Consider the following 17,551-nt stretch of genomic DNA (forward strand, 5'->3'; position numbering starts at 1 on the left):
CGGATAAGGAAGAAGGGTGAATTTGAAGAACTAAAGCAGGGTCAGATGTCTATTGATGAATACTTGAATAAGTTCAATAAGCTGGCCAAATACTCTCATTTCCAGAGAGCTCCACCTACAGAAGATGACTTGATTTTTAAATTTCATAGAGGATTACATGATAACATCTCTGAAAAACTTGCAGGTGACTCATTTGATACTTTTGCTGCACTTGTTAAAAAGTGTAAAAATATTCAAGAATATTACAGAAGGAAGCATAAGGACCAATCTGCTCCTAATTCTGGTCCTAAAAACACCTCTGGGAATTCTAAAGGAAAAGGGTTGCAGGTTAGACAGTCTGATGGTAAGTTCAAAAAGGCGGGAAATTCTAAGCCTGGAAATATTAAGCCTGCTTCTCTATGTGCTACATGTGGTAAAGTTCATGCAGGGGTTTGCAGAAAAGAGCAAAGACTGTGTTACAAATGTGGCCAACCTGGGCATTTTATTAGGGACTGCCCCTTTAATGGAGGACAGGTTTCTACTATTCAGGCCACTCCGGCTCCTATTTTGGTTGAGGAACCATCTCTACCTCTCCCACCTCCAGTTGCCCGAGTATATGCAGTGACTCAGCAAGAGGCTGAGAGGTCAGCTAGTTTGGTGCGAGGTATGATTTCTATTCATGATGAAATGCTTAGTGTTTTGTTTGATTCTGGTGCCACGCATTCTTTTATTGCTGATTATGTAGCTGAAGCATTTGGTCTGCATGTGAAAAAAATGAAAACTCCTATGCGTATTGTTACGGCTGTGGGAAGAGTTTTTAATGAAGACTATGTTTGTGAAAATGTGAAATTCAAGTATGAAGGCAGGGAATATTCTGCCGACTTTATTGTCTTGCACCTTGCTTCTGTGAATTTAATTCTGGGGATGGATTGGTTGTCCAAGTACTGTGTGAAGATTGACTGCTGCAGTAAAACCATTTATGTCTCATCTCATGATGAAGAAATGGAGTCTCCTTATTTGTCTGTACTTTTCAGGTGGTAAAGGCCTTGAAGGAAGGAGATTCCGGGTATGTTTTATTGGGAGGTCTGGTTGGCGTCAACAAGGAGCCAATTTCTGTTATTCCGATTGTCTCTGAGTTTGAGGATGTCTTTCCGGATGAAATTCCGCACTTTCCTCCAGAGAGGGAAATTGAATTTGCAATTGACTTATTGCCTGGTGTGGGACCTATCTCCCTTGCCCCATACCGGATGTCACCTCTAGAATTATCTGAATTGAAGAAGCAGATTGAAGACTTGTCCAGTAAGAATTTTATCAGACCGAGTGTGTCTCCGTGGGGAGCACCGGTGATCTTTGTTAAGAAGAAGGATGGGTCTATGAGATTATGTACAGACTACCGGCAGTTGAACAAGGTTACTGTTAAGAATAAGTATCCTTTGCCGCGGATAGATGATTTGTTGGATCAGTTGCGGGGTGCGACTGTATTTTCTAAGATTGATCTCCGGTCCGGGTATCATCAAATCCGGGTAAAGCCGGATGACGTTCCGAAGACAGCTTTCAGGTCCCGTTATGGGCACTATGAGTATCTGGTTATTCCTTTTGGGCTTACAAATGCACCAGCCGTTTTCATGGGTTATATGAATCGGATCTTTAAAGCCTATCTGGATCAGTTTGTGGTGGTCTTTATAGATGACATACTGATATATTCAAAGAGTAAAGAAGAGCATTCTGAGCATCTAAAGGTTGTTTTGCAGATTCTGAGAGAGCATCAGTTGTATGCTAAACCATCAAAATGTGAATTCTGGCTTTCTGAGATACAATTTCTGGGCCATGTCATCTCATCTGAAGGAGTGGCAGTGGACCCGAGCAAGATTGAAGCAGTGGTAGAATGGGAACGTCCTAAAAATGTTACAGAGATCAGGAGTTTTCTTGGTTTGGCTGGATATTATAGGCGTTTTATTGAGGGATTCTCACGGATGGTTTTACCTTTGACACGGTTAACCCGTAAAGGGAACCCATTTGTGTGGACCCAAGAATGTGAAGTGAGCTTTCAAGAGTTAAAAAGGAAGTTGACTACAGCTCCGGTATTAATATTGCCGGATCCTACAAGTAAGTTTGTGGTGTATTGTGATGCTTCTAAGTTTGGGTTAGGTTGTGTGTTAATGCAGTTCCGTCAGGTGGTCGCTTATGCTTCTCGGCAGTTGAAACCGCATGAGGAGAATTATCCGACACATGATCTTGAGTTGGCAGCCGTAGTGTTCGCATTGAAAATTTGGCGACACTTTCTATACGGGGCCGATTTTATTGTCTACAGTGACCACAAAAGTCTAAAGTATCTGTTTGATCAGAAGGAGCTAAACATGAGGCAACGCCGATGGGTGGAATTTCTGAAGGATTATGATTTTGAATTGCAATATCACCCTGGTAAAGCCAATGTAGTAGCTGATGCTTTAAGCAGAAAGACGCTTGGTATGGCCAATTTGATGATTTCCGAGTATAACTTGATTGAGAAATTCAGGGATCTCCACATTCCTGTGAATACAGAAGATAGTCCACATTTATTGACTACTACGGTAGTCCTGAATTCATTAGTTGAGCGGATTAAAGAAGCTCAATTGCTTGATGAAGAGATTCAGTCTATGAAAGAGCAGGACTTTGTGTCCACTGATAGGTTCGGTCTTAAGTTTTACAAGGATCGGATCATTGTTCCAAAAGGTCAGATGGTAGATGAGGTATTAACTGAGGGTCACATGGGTAAGTACACTATCCATCCTGGTGCTACCAAGATGTACCAAGACTTGAAACGGAATTTCTGGTGGTCGGGAATGAAGAAAGACATTGCTCTATTTGTGAGTAAGTGTTTGACATGTCAGAAAGTTAAGATTGAGCATCAGAGACCTTCTGGATTACTGCAGCCCTTGGATATTCCGGAATGGAAATGGGTCAGTATTTCTATGGATTTTGTAGTAGCATTACCGAGAACTCAGGCTGGTTTTGATTCCATCTGGGTAGTTGTTGACAGATTGACAAAGTCTGCACATTTCATACCAGTTAAAACGAGTTTCTCCACAGAGCAGTTGGCTCGGATATATGTAAGAGAGATTGTGAAACTTCATGGTGTTCCTGAAAGTATCATTAGTGATCGGGACCCTAAATTTACTTCTAGACTCTGGGATGCAGTGCAACAGGCCTTCGGTACACAGTTGAGGCTGAGCACGGCTTATCATCCCCAGACTGATGGTCAGACTGAGAGGACTATTCAGACCCTGGAGGACATGTTGAGGGCTTGTGCCTTAGAGCAGGGAAATGCATGGGATAAATATCTTCCTCTAGTGGAATTTTCCTACAATAATAGTTATCATGCCAGTTTGGGCATGGCTCCGTATGAAGCTTTGTATGGCCGTAGGTGCAGGGCGCCTACTTGTTGGTCAGAAATTGGAGAGAGGCAGTTATTTGGGCCTGATATGGTCCAAGAGACTACCGATCAAATTATGATGATTAAGGATCGATTGAAGAAAGCACAGAGTCGCCAAAAGAGTTATTATGATGCAAAGCATAGACCCCTTGAATTTTCAGAAGGGGATCATGTATTTATCCGTTTGTCTCCGACTACGGGTGTTGGGCGTGCTCTAGGAGTGAGGAAGTTGAGTCCTAGGTTCATTGGGCCCTACCAGATTATGAAAAGGGTCGGACCTGTGGCTTATCAGCTTGCCTTACCTCCACATCTGTCAAATTTGCATAGTGTTTTTCACATCAGTCAACTTCGAAAATACGTGCCGGATGAATCCCACATTGTACAGCCGGACAATATCGAAGTAAGAAAAGACTTGAAGTTTGTTGTGGGACCGTTTAAGGTTCTAGCACGTGATGAAAAAGTGTTGAGAAACAGGACTATTCCCATGATCAAGGTACAATGGGAAGGATTGACTCCTGAGGACGCCACTTGGGAGCGGGAGAATGAAATTCTCCAGCGATATCCTGAGTTTGATGTCAGGTATATGTATATTTGATATTTGATTTTGTGGGCAAAATCCTTAAAAGGTGGGGTGAATATAATGACCCTAACTGATAAATCTTAGTTAGAGATTTAATTTAAGGATTTAAATGCCATAATTAGATTCAGTGAGCGATTTCGAGTATTTTGACTGTAATCATGACTATGTTATGAACAGTGCGTTCTGCCGGAGAATTTACAGTTTTGTGAATTAACCGGTAGAGCTTAAAATGAGCAAAATAATTTTAGGAACATAATTTGAAAATTCTGATGACAAATATGAGTTCAGAACGAAAAATTGTATAGTCTGGCACTTTCCGTGAAAATCTCGTGAATAGTGTTTCTACCGGGTATTTTGTACTGCTGTTTAAGCAACCGGTAGAGTCCAGAAATAAATAATTGATGAAATAAGAATAAGAAAGTCCAATATATGCCAAGCAAGTCAATATAGGCCCAAGAAAATGATAAGTTTATAAGTGTTAAGTTTTAAAAGTAAATAAAGTACAATTAGTGATTCACAGTGCATTTCGTCAAAAACGGTGCAGAAACCATACTGTGAATTATGAATATTGTTTTGTAACAGATAAAAAATTAATGTAAATGATTTTAGAAAAATAAAAATATGTTCGTAGTTTTAAGTTAGTTCCGGGTCAATTTAAGTTAAAATACGCGATAGAAAAACATCTGTTAAAAAAGGCCACATGTGCTCACCTTTTTAAGTCACTTAAGCCTCATTTCCAAATAAAATTCTCTCTCCTCTCCTCACTCCAAAACCGAGCTGCACCAGGAAAAGGGGGGGGGGGGGGTTAGGGTTTGTTTTTGATTTTGTTGATTCTCTTTGAATCTTCCACCAAATCTAATGACCCACCACATGAAATCGATTAGGAACTACTCAACGAATCCATTGCACCTATCCATTTGAGCTATAGTTGAGTGTGTGAAGAGTTATTCCTCCTCTCATTTTCGAGTTACTATTCATTGGAGGAGAAAAAGTGAGTTTTGATGAAGTTTGGCTTGGAGATTGCTCTCTAGGCTTTGTACAAGTGTTTAGAGGTAAGAAACCTCTACTTCCATGATATTATTTTGATGAATTAAGTCATGAAATCTATGAGCATGTGTGGGTAGGGAATAATTGATTTTAGAAATTGAAATTGATAATGGTTTGTTGTTGTTTAGGAAGTTATATGTTAAAGTAAGCATCAACATGTAATTAAAAAAATTGAAAAGCCCATGGTACTTCCCTCCCTAGGTTTCGGCCATGATGAGTCACATAGGGTGCATGGTGCAAAATTTTATTTGATATATTTAGAGTGTCTAATGTGTTGGAGTGAGTAGGAATTTGGTAAATTAGTGTGAAGGCCAAAGGGGGAAAAATCCTGTGTGTCTTGACTCCCTATGTTTCGGCTATGGAGAGTGGTGAGGGACTTGATGTCCCAACATTAAGTTGGAACAATATGGAAACATACATTTGTATGTGTAAGTTACATGTAATTAAAAAGAAAAGAGCCCTTGCCTATTCCTTATAGAGTTCGACCTATAGGGTATTTAGGGATATATTTTGTACATTTTATTTTAAATAAAATGTGTTGTAATAAATTGTATAAAAGTGATGAGTTTTGAAGAAAAGTAGCATGATTTATGTTGAAAATTCCTAAGGGAATGGTTGATTAAATTAAAGAACACCAACGGTTATAAAGGGGTCTAGACTTGTGTATTGGCATAGGATTGGCAAAAATGCAAAGAAAGGAAAATAAGCGATAAAATGTATGCTTATGAAATAATTATGGTATTGCATCATTTTATTGATGCATTGTAAATTATTCTCTAGGTGTGCCTAGGGATTGAGAAGGATCGGAAATCTCTTGAAGTGATAAAAGTAACTTGTTCCACAAGTAAGCGTATTGGTAAAGCTTCAAGAGGTAAGCTCTATGTTTAAGGAGTCTTTTCCTGCTTGAGTGCTCCACCATGGTTAGTGGACTATGGTTGGACTGTATGACTGTGATTTAGATGCTTTGTATAGATGCATTCATATAGAGTTATTTGATAACATGATATGTTTTGCTCTGATATGACTTCTGTAATATGATTTCTGTAACAATCTCTGGCCATTGATTGTATAGTACCCGGACGTCCGCTTTGGGGTCCTCCCTCGGGACTGATGGTGTACTCCTCTGATATGTCTGGTTCCGCTTTGGGGTCCTCCCTCGGGAACACGTGCGTTGATTTCCGCTTGGGGTCCTCCCTTGGGAATGACGGCGCACATCTCTGATATGATATGGATATATGCTCTGTTCTGTTATGATATCTGTTATATGTTGTATTTGTATACTCTGTATCTGAATTTCATGCAGGAGTGAGCCAGGGGTATGGAGAATTCTCTATAAACCTGGAGCTTATTGAGATTTGTAATCTCACCCCTCTTTGGGGACACATTTTCAGGGGCCCAGATTTCCGGTGAGTCCTCACTAGGCAGGGACACGACACGTGGCTGAGGCAGTTGACAGACCGGATTTTGAGTGGCTGTAGGCTACTACCTTTTTGGAGTGTTTGATGTATTTTAGTATTTTCGCATTTGATGGATCATGATATTGATCCTTTATTTTGTATATGGCATGTATATGTTTTGTACATGTCTATCAGTTTGATGCATGTACATTTGAGTATTCAGGAACGTTATATGATGATGTAGTATTTAGATAGGTTTATGTTTTGATGGTATGCTGTTAGATTTAGTGGCACGGAGCCATGTTATGCATGCGCCCATGTATGGGTATTTGATTATATTTGGATATCTGGTATTTCTGAATTGATATGTTGTATAAACTGTTTATCAGGAAATGCTTCTGAGTGGGATTGGAAAATCCCCAGTTGTCCGATTTATAGAGGAAACTCTGCCCGATTTTCGTTTACGCCGAGTAAGAATTAAGTTAGAAAAAGAAAAAGTTAGCTCATATTTTTGTAAGTTAAGTCTTCCGCTGTTTCTGTTTGTATCATATGTATGTTAATTGAACCGGCTCGAGACGGGGATGTTACATTGTAGTTCCGTGACTAGATAAACAGTTATTTATACTATGAGGTTATTCAGTTAGTCATTATTGCATTTTGCGTACAGGCGATATTTTGAAAAGAAATAAGTTGGTTAATAATGAATAGTTCATAATTGGAAAGAAAAAGTTACCTTCCGCATTTATTTAGCTGTGCTACTACCATATGTATGTTTAATACACCGGATGCACACGGGGTGTTACAGTGCACGACTTAAACACGCATATGGTGCAGGACTTAAACGCGCATACTCGTTTATGTTTCACTCACATTAGATGGGTAAATAATTTATCAAAAGAAATAACTTGTGATATATATATATATATATATATATATATATATATATATATATATATATATATATATGGGGGGCAGGATCCTTTGACACCGGTGTCAAATTTGAAATTTGACATTTCATCTGAGAGCCGTTATATCAAAAAAGATCAACGACTCTGATTTGTAAGCATGTGACGCCATTGATCTTTTTTGATCTAACGACTCTCAGATGAGGTGTCAAATTCAAAATTTGACACTGGTGTCAAAGGATCCTACCTCTCTCTCTCTCTCTCTCTCTCTCTATATATATATATATATATATATATATATATATATATATAGGGGAAAGATTCGTTTACAAATTTTTTTTATAAATTTTTACAAATTACACTATGTACTCCTCGGAGAACATAGTATAGTTTGTAAGAGTTTGTAAACAAAAAATTTGTAAATATAACCCTCCCTATATATATATATATATATATATATATATATATATATATATATATATATTTGAGTGAGGATATTCTAACTATCAAAATTTTTTACTACTAGCTTAGTACCCATCATCCATCACATCACCATTGGATCAAAGAGAGAGAATGTTAAAAAGTTTTTGAAGAGAGAGAAAATGTTAATATAATGGTGATTAGATAGGTAGTAAGTTGCTAGTAGAAAATTTTGGTAGTGAGAGTATCTCTCCTCTCTATATTTATATATAGAGATAGGATCTTTTGACACCAGTGTCAAATTTCAAATTTGACATCTCATATGAAAGTCATTAGATCAAAAAAGATTAATGACTCTGATTAGCAAACATGTGACATCATTGATCTAACGGTTATCAGATGAGTTGTTAAATTTAAATTTTGACATTGGTGTCAAATGAACTTACCTCGCAATATATATATATATATATATATATATATATATATATATATATTGCATTAAAGCGATAAAAAAAAACATATTTTTACCTCGTACATGTGTAGTCTAGTCATGTTTTTGTTCCAGTGTCCCCATCATTCTTATATATTTATATTAACTACTGATTCTATATAGTAGCCGTGCACCGTACTTCTTATGCATGCCACTGTGACACTGTCTGACCCAGTTTGGTGTTTTTGTTGTTGTTGAATATTATAAGAATAGAACTTGCAACCTAATACATACTACACACATCCAACACCACCTGACTAATCCTACTGGTGCCACAGTTTGGTGTTTGCAACATCAAAAACAAATCCATTCTTTCCATTACCTCTGATACTACACTTTGTCATGTCTCTCTCGTGCCACATAACTCCTCTTCGTTGCACTTCTTCATCTTCAGGTTTCTCTCTCATTTTCTGTCATGCAATTTTTTCCTGTTTAGATGGAACGAATTTTTTTTCTTTTTGAGAAATAAAAATGATCATTTCAAGAGTTTGGTGAAACTGCTACATTGAACAAGTATTAGGCAAGTTTTGGAATTTGCAATGACAAACTTTCCCGATTATTATTTTGGGCTTGTCAACTTCTACCTAGCTCCAGATTGGGATGTTTATTGCTTGATTACTGAGGAGCAAATGTGATATTTATTATCCTGAGTTGAATTTCTGGGATATTTATTGCTTTATTCGTTGATTCTTTGTTTTATGTTCATCATAATACAAGAGTAAATAGTAACATTACACTGTTTGGGTTAAAAGAAAAAGGACAAAAATATAGTTAATTGCATAAGCTAAAATCTATTTTTTGAATGATCTTAGTGATGAGTTAAGCTTTGAGATAGAAGATTATTCTTGAGGCTGCGTACAAGATTCCTTACCCCTATCTTTCCAAGTCTGGTTTCAAGGATAGGGATTTTAAATCTCCATCTTCCTATTTATATATTAACAGAAAGGTTGAAAGTGCACTAAGCATCACATCTTTCAGAACAACCATGATGGTTTGCGGATGCCAAGCCACAAAAATATTTATGTATAGTTCATCCCCAAAACAACTGGGATAAGACAAAAACCTAAAGGATTTTGCCTTGTATGAATTATTTCTCCTCGTAACAACTAAAAAAAAAGAGGTAAAGCTTAAAGTAATGGTAAAGCTACTCCACTGTGACTAAAATATCACACGTTCAAATACGCTAAACAACATCTTTTCGAATATGCAAGGGTGTTCTTGGGTACAAGGATTGTTGCACTCCACCCTCACTAATTGGAATCTAATGGGAAATGGTTTTTTTATTGTTACAAAAACTAACAGAATCTATTTATTGTTAACAAATAGTAAATCCGAAATATGTATTTGACCTGGTGTTGTTCTATGTGCAAACGAAACAGAGTGTATCTCTTTATAATACTTCCTTGAAGGTCTGATATGATTTCCTTTGTGACAGATTTGTCAATGACTGCATCGAATCTAAAGAAGAAAAAGGATAGTACTACAGCTTTGGTATGACAAGTTTTTTTTTGTTTTTTTTCTTCATATATTTTTCTGTGAGAACTAGTAAGGAAAGAAAGTATTGGTTTTATTGCTTGCAGTGCGTAATTAAATAATTAAGCATATTTTAGTGAGTAAAATTAAGTATAAGGCTTAATTAAATGAATCTGAGTCACTTGGAGTTAAAAAGTGTACTCAGTGAAAATTAAGGGGTATAAATGGGTGTAGGCAAAAGTACCCAAAATATAAAAAAAAAATTAGAAACATTCCTAGAAAAATATTCCAGACTTTTGGGTAAAGTTTGGTAATTAATGGAGTTGAATAGATAGACGAACCAATACCCGCTTAAAGTCACTTAACCTATGTTAAGTGACTAAGACACCAAAAGAGCCCCATTTCCCACCCCATTTCCGTCGAGCCAGAGAGAGAAGCAAACAGAAGAAGAAGAAGAAGAAAGGAAGAGAGAAGAAGAGAGAGAGAAGGGAGGAAACCTTAACCGTTTTGGGTGATTCAAAAGCCTAAATCACTTTAAATCTTCCCCTCTTTCATAATCCAAGCTTGGTTCTTAGTGGAGAGTGTTGTGTTGTGAGATTTTTCCTCTCAAAGTTCCGCCCCTTTGTGAGAATTTGGGGTTTTGGGAGCTTCAACCTCCATTGGAGCTTGAGGAGCCATCAATCCTTGGTTGTGTGACCATTGGTGGTAAGATTTTAACCCTTGAACCTTGTTTTCTTGGAAAATTTCATGGTTAGGGTTTAATGAATAGTGTTTTAGGGTTTTTATGAAATGTTGAGTAGATTGGCTATGTTCAAGGAAGAATGAGGCTTAGAGTATGTTGTGAAAAATGCTAGGAATGACATTTAATCGGTAGAAATGAGTTTATAGTGTTATTTTAGTATGCTTTGATGTTTTGAGAAATCTAGGCTTGGAACTATGGATTTCCTTGCATTGTTAGCATTGTTTGATTGTATTCCTTGTGTTGATAGGATTGAGGCAAGAGGACCAAGTGGAGTGACCAACCCTTGGGGTTGTGTGCAATTGAGGAAAGCTCAAAGAGCAAGGTAAACCTTTGGACCTTGTGGTTGATCCCATTGAGTGTTCCACCATACTCCGTTGAGGAGAAATGGTTTATGAGATGTGATATGTAATTATGATAGTAATTGTATGCTCATGCATTGATTCATGCATTGATACATGTTATGATTGATTGATGATTATTGGTTGATGTTTGATTGTTTAAGAGTAATTGAGGAATGATTATAGAAGTAGCAATAATGAATGAGGTAATGGTTGAGGATTGTGATTGAGGTTATGAGTGATAGTATTATGATGAGGATGATTGGTAGGAACTTCCCTTGGAAACAGCCCTATGTGGATCTCCATGTGGTTAGAGCCTAAGAGGAACAGCCCTATGTGGATCCCTCTTGGAGGTTCCTAGATTGAGGAAAGGACTTCCCTTGGAAACAGCCCTATGTGGATCTCCATGTGGTTAGAGCCTAAGAGGAACAGCCCTATGTGGATCCCTCTTGGAGGTTCCTAGATTGAGGAAAGGACTTCCCTTGGAAACAGCCCTAGGTGGATCTCCATGTGGTAAGAGCCTAAGAGAAACAGCCCTTTGAGGATCTCTCTTTGAATAGATTGAGGAAAGGACTTCCCTTGGAAACAGCCCTATGTGGATCTCCATGTGGTAAGAGCCTAAGAGAAACAGCCCTTAGTGGATCTCTCTTGGAAGTCCATGTGATGCTTGCTGATAAGAATGTGTTAAGCTATTATGATTATGTGTACATCGAAAGTGAACCTTAGGGTGGAGTGATCTCCAAGGACCTCTGGTTTACTGTGATATATTCGTATATCTCACCCCGTGTTATGGGGACCCCCTTTCAGGTAAGGAAGCTGCATGAGCCTCTGATGGCAAGTGGCCTTATTTGCAGTAGATCATGCATGAAGAAAACGATGTTTTGAGGTCATACATGATATTTTGTAGATTTACATGTATAGGATTGATCATTGATAACATTGACGTATGTATATCTCGTTATATTTGATGGACTTAGCCTATGATCATGCCTTTGGATATCTCTTTTGTTGATGAGAGCCAAGGGATGGTCATAGCCTTTTGTAGCTAAGTTCCCCGTTATGTAATTAAACTTGTGTAATGTTATTTACTTCAAGGTTATGGATGCATGATGAATATTGGAAATGTTGAACTGAATTGTCTATTAGGAGCTAAGCTGTTAGATTGGGAAACGTTGAGAAAACAAAGGCTATGCTGCCCAATTTCCGTTAAATCAATGATGAGAGGATGAGAGTTAAGCAATGATATAGGGATATCACAAGCTTGTTAAATAGGTTGTAAAATGTGTAGGATTGATTCCCCAAGAAAGATACATGAAAAATATGAGTATAGGAAATTGCCCAGAAGAGGGGGCTTAAGCCTGCAAATGGAGGCTTAAGCCTACTCAGGGGGCTTAAGCGCCCAGGAGGGGGCTTAAGCGCCCTGATGCACCTGTGAAGACCAAAAGCTTTCTGCCGCCTGGGGCTTTAGCGCCCAAAATGGGGGCTTAAGCGCCCAGGTAGCGCGCTTAAGCGCCCTGGAGCGAGCTTAAGCGCCCTTGGTGGCTAAAAAATGTAAATTCCCTCTGTCTGTGGGCGCTTAAGCGCCCTGGAGCGAGCTTAAGCGCCCTACCCGCGTAGTTTTTCAGCATACACCTGAGTTAGTAAAATTGTCATAACTTGAGCTACAGAGCTCCAAATGAGGAGCGGTTTGAAACCACGCGTAGCTAACGAAGAAATCTACAATATAGTAGAAGTTGGGAAATAAATAAGAAGTAAATTAATGGTTTAAAAATGGAATAAGAACATGATGTTAAGCTTGGTTTATCTGATTCCGCAAAGTAATATGGTTATGATCACGCAATTGGGCATTATAAATTCGGCATGTTTTAAAATGAAAAATTTAACCGGATTTTAATTGAACCCATGTGATTGTAACTGCGCTTAATATCATAATGCGATGTTAACAAACCGGTTCTAGAACGGGGTGTTACATAAGACACTAAAGTAAAAATCAAGAACATGTTCAACAAGGTTGAACTTTCTATTTCTGCATATGATACAGCTTGGGTGGCAATGATTCATTCTCCAGCTTCTCCTCAAGCCCCATTTTTCCCTCAGTGCTTAAATTGGTTGTTGGATAATCAACTCTTTGATGGCTCCTGGGGTCTTCCTGGTCGCCATCCGTTATTGATGAATGATGCTCTCTTATCTACCTTAGCATGTATCCTTGCATTAAAACAGTGGAGTATTGGTGAAGATCAAATTCACAAAGGTACCTTACTTTTCTCCTAGCAGTCACATCCTCAGCCACAAAAAGTGCTATTTATATGAATGAATTGTCCTGCTATTCCTCCAGGTCTTCAATTTATTGAGTCAAACATTACTTCAATCAATGATGAGAAGCAACACCCTCCCATAGGATTTGATATACTTTTTCCTTCTTTGATTGAATATGCACAAATTTTGGGCATTAACCTTCCAATTGGAGCTGCAAGCTTAGAATCAATTATCCAGAAGAAAGAATTAGAGCTCCAAAGGTAGTATTTTGGTCTCGTCTTATATATATATATTTCAAGGTTTTTCCTGTCAATGAAATGTTTCTGATTTTTGAGATCCTTTTGACAATTTATATATTCTAAGAATTTAAAGGTAGAAAGATCTTATTTTTTTACTTTGTCTGAACTTAGGGGCAGTCAAAACAACTCAGAAGGGTGGAGAGCATATCTAGCATATGTTTCAGAAGGAATGCTGAAGAAGTCACAGGACTGGAAAACAATCATGAAGTATCAAAGAAAGAATGGATCTTTGTTTAATTCACCTGCTACAACAGCAGCTGCTTTTCAGCACCTTAAGAATAATGACTGTCTTAATTACCTCCAATCAGTATTAGAAAAGTTTGGTAATGCAGGTATGTTTTCACTTTTTAGACTTATGTGTCTCTGAATTTACTTCTAATTACAATTATTTTTATCATTAATTGGCCTTTTTTTTTGAAAAATAAAACAAAAATCAGTTCCAACAGTTTATCCTCTGGATATATATGCCCGTCTCTATATGGTTGACAGTTTTGAAAGGTTGGGTATTACTCATCATTTCAAAGAGGAAATTCGAGGTGTATTGGATGAAACATACAGGTAATAATCCATTTGAAAGGCATACACCTTTTAAGGTGAAATACTAATATGTCATGCACTGGAGAAGTTGGAAAAAAATTATAAATGTATGTGATGAATACCATTCTATTTAAAATATTAAGCAGCCTTAGATAGCAAGTTTGAAAACATTCAAATATTTGTCTAAGCATAGAAACTTTTCATTTTCATCCATTGAATCTCTACATATTTAATTTGTGAAAAAACAGATATTGGCTGCAAGGAGTGGAAGAAATATTCTTGGATCCCACCACTTGTGCAATGGCATTTCGTATATTGCGTCTCAATGGCTATGATGTATCTTCAGGTTGGATCATTGCAACACTTTAATAGTTTAGAGTTTCTTATTATTTTTTTTAGAAAGAGACCAAAGAAGTTAATCTGTATATTGTGTCTTTGTAGGTCCATTTTATCAATATTCCGAAGATAAATTTGCCAATTCCTTGAAAGGGCACTTGGAGGATGTTGGAGCTGTTTTAGAGCTATATAAGGCTTCAGAAGTCATTATACATCCAGATGAATCGGTTTTGGCAAGACAAAATACATGGACAAAACATCTTCTTAAGCAGGAATCTTCCCTTTACCGAGTTTTTTCTGATAAACTTGGTAGTTATGTTGACCATGAGGTAGTTTCTTTTCTCAATCTTTCACAAAATTTAGCTTCTTATTTTTATACAATCTTATAATCATTCCTGAAAACTGCAATGTTTCTGGACTGTAGGTCAATGACGTTCTTAATTTTCCTTATCATGCGAATTTGGAGCTTTCGTTAAACAAGAGATCAATGGAGCATTACAATGTAGAAGAAACAAGGATTTTAAAAACATCATATAGGTGGGATTCTAGTAGTTTGTTTCCCCTGTCTCAAGCTCCTCTCTTTTCTTCCTTCTTTTTAGATCAAATTCTTGATTCTTACTATGGTCCAGATCTTGCAATCTTGCAAACCAAGAAATTCTAAAGCTAGCAGTAGAAGACTTCAATCTATGCCAAACAATACAAGGTGAAGAGCTGAAACAACTTGAAAGGTATTTCTTTCTTTCTTTCTTCTTCCTTCTTTAATTTTCAAAGATGTATTTCTGGCTAGAGATACTTATTTCTCTTCTGGCCTAAGTCATTGAGGGATCTGTATTCTTTTGTTCATGCTACCACTTGTTGGGCGATGGCCACGGGGAGCCCAAATCGAGGAGATCTCTATCCATCATCAAACAGCCCTTACCAACAAAAATATAATAAGAGGATTCGACACTATATCTCAACGTAAAACCTTAAAGTATTGGTTTAGAGGCCCTTTCACTTATATATACCATACTTAGGGGTGTAAATATGTTAGGCTAGGCTAGACTTTAGTTTAAATAGGCTAGGTCTGTGTAAAAAGAAAAACATTAGTATGGTCTGTTAGTCTGTTTAACCTTATTAAATATTTAATAATTAAAAAATAACTAAAATAATATTACTTTATTATTCAAAATTATTAAAATAAATTTTATTTATTTTATTTAAATAAATAATATGATATAGGCCGGCCGGTAGGTTTATAAACCCGACATGTACAAAAAAATATTTTGACTTTTTGTAATAGGCCAAACCTACCTGATATAGGCAAGGCCGTAGACCCATATAGATGGGCCTAACCCATTTACAACCCTATCATAGAGAGTTCGCAACTTGCTTTTCTAGAAACTTTATTCAAATGTGTCAATAAAGATAGTATTCTGAACAAATTTCTACTAAGGGACATGCATTTCCTCAAGTTTGATCTAACTGTACACTAACATATGCAGGTGGGTTATCGACAGCAAACTAGACAAACTAAAATTTGCAAGACAGAAAATAGACTATTGTTTCTTCTCCGTTGCAGCTGTACTTTCTTCTCCTGAAATTTCTGATGCTCGCATATCATGGGCCAAAAATGGGGTGCTCTTAACAGTTGTTGATGATTTCTTTGATTTTGGGGGTTCTGAAGAAGAGCAAGTGAACCTTATTCAACTAGTTGAGGAGTATATTTCTATTCTTAATTGAACTTGATTTCCGTTTGAATTCTCTCACTATTTTCTTCCACAAAGAGTGATGTTATGGAAATTGAACTGCAGGTGGGATGTAGATATCAACACTGTTTGTTGTTCTGAGACAGTTAAGATAATATTTTCTGCAATTCACGGAAATATTTGTGAGATTGGAGAGAGATCAATCAAGCGACAAGGACGTAATGTGAAAAAAAATGTTATCAAATTTGTGAGATGTTTTTTCATGTTTCTGCTTACATTTTTCTACTAACGTTATTTTGATTTTCCTATATAGTCAAATGTCAATGGTATCTGGTTGGGTGAACATGAATAGTGAATTAAGCTGTGATATATTTCTGCATTCCTCTCCCACAAATTGAAGAAAAATTTCTAATGCTAACTAATGTCTCTGCAAGACCTTGACAATGACCTCGTGTTCTGCTGCTTCTGCATGTTAATGAAATCTTAGTTTGACACTTTTCTTCTAAATTTACTTCATTGACATGAGATAATTTTGTTAACCAATGGATTTACTTTTTTTACTTTGCAGTGGTTGGATATGATTCGATCTATGTATAGAGAAGCTGAGTGGTCGAGAACCAAAGTTGTCCCTACAATTGATGATTACATGGAAAATGCAGACATAACATTTGGCTTAGGAGTAATAGTCCTTCCAGCACTCTACCTCGTTGGACCTAAGCTTTCAGATGAAGTTGCTGAAAATAATGAATTGGATCGTCTGTTTAAGCCCATGAGCACTTGTGGGCGTCTTCTTAATGATATTCAAACTTTTAAGGTATATAGTCCATTCCTGCTTTATGATTCCCTGCCTGGTTTTAAGGTGACTAATACTTTTTTTTGTCTCTGCTGTAGAGAGAATATGAGCAAGGGAAATTGAATGCAGTGACTTTGCGTATTGCTCATAGCAATGGACTTATTACTGCAGAAGAAGCCATTGAAGAGATAAAGGGTATTATTGAGGATAAGAGAATAGAACTCCTGAGATTAATTTTGCAGGAAAAAGGCAGCATAGTTCCAAGAGATATCAAGGATTTGTTTTGGAAAATGACAAAAGTGTTGCACGTATTTTACATGAAGAAAGATGGATTTACTTTACTTGAGTTGCACTCTGATGTAAACGCAGTCATTAAAGAGCCTGTCATCCTTAGAGATTTGTTGGTAAATGCTAAGCAAAATCCGTAGACCTCTGTCAAAGCCACTGTGGTGTGATGCCACAAGCTAGAGCTGCAATTGCTTTTGGCTGATCACTGTATGAATAAATGGCCCATTCTCTTCACTATTTTTTTCTCTTGGTTGAATAGTATCTTAGTAATATTTTCTATTTTGGGAAATAAATCTCATAATTTTAGGGATTGTGTATGTACAAATAATTAGTTAGATTTATTTAGATTTGACTTTATTTTGTTGTTTCTTTGTTTCCTTTTTTTATTGGTGATTGTAAAACCTATATATAATAAAAATCAGGGTTAGGGAAGTTCTTGGTTTCTTTTTTCCTCTTCATATTATATACACGATTTCTCCCCTGCAAAATAGATCCTAGCAATGACTGCTGCGACCTACCTCACCAAACCACTCATATTCAAATTGGGAATGGATTTATCATGCGTTATTTA

The 17,551-nt window shown here is 37.0% G+C and overlaps 1 protein-coding gene across 1 annotated transcript; it reads left to right on the plus strand.

Moving 5' to 3' along the window:
- The first annotated feature begins 9,646 nt into the window (after positions 1 to 9,646).
- On the plus strand, positions 9,647 to 17,120 carry LOC133304677 (ent-kaurene synthase 5, chloroplastic-like). Its single transcript, XM_061504730.1, has 14 exons — positions 9,647 to 9,721; positions 10,592 to 10,601; positions 12,759 to 13,034; positions 13,119 to 13,299; positions 13,450 to 13,670; positions 13,776 to 13,896; positions 14,124 to 14,221; positions 14,317 to 14,540; positions 14,636 to 14,748; positions 14,841 to 14,939; positions 15,696 to 15,911; positions 16,005 to 16,146; positions 16,468 to 16,713; positions 16,791 to 17,120. The coding sequence occupies exons 1-14, from the start codon at positions 9,647 to 9,649 to the stop codon at positions 17,118 to 17,120; spliced, it is 2,352 nt and encodes a 783-aa protein (XP_061360714.1).
- Positions 17,121 to 17,551: the final 431 nt, after the last annotated feature.

This window comes from Gastrolobium bilobum, unplaced genomic scaffold, assembly GCF_033153095.1.
Source record: "Gastrolobium bilobum isolate Gb01-03AN ecotype WA unplaced genomic scaffold, APGP_CSIRO_Gbil_v1 utg100011, whole genome shotgun sequence".
NCBI classification, from domain to species: domain Eukaryota; kingdom Viridiplantae; phylum Streptophyta; class Magnoliopsida; order Fabales; family Fabaceae; genus Gastrolobium; species Gastrolobium bilobum.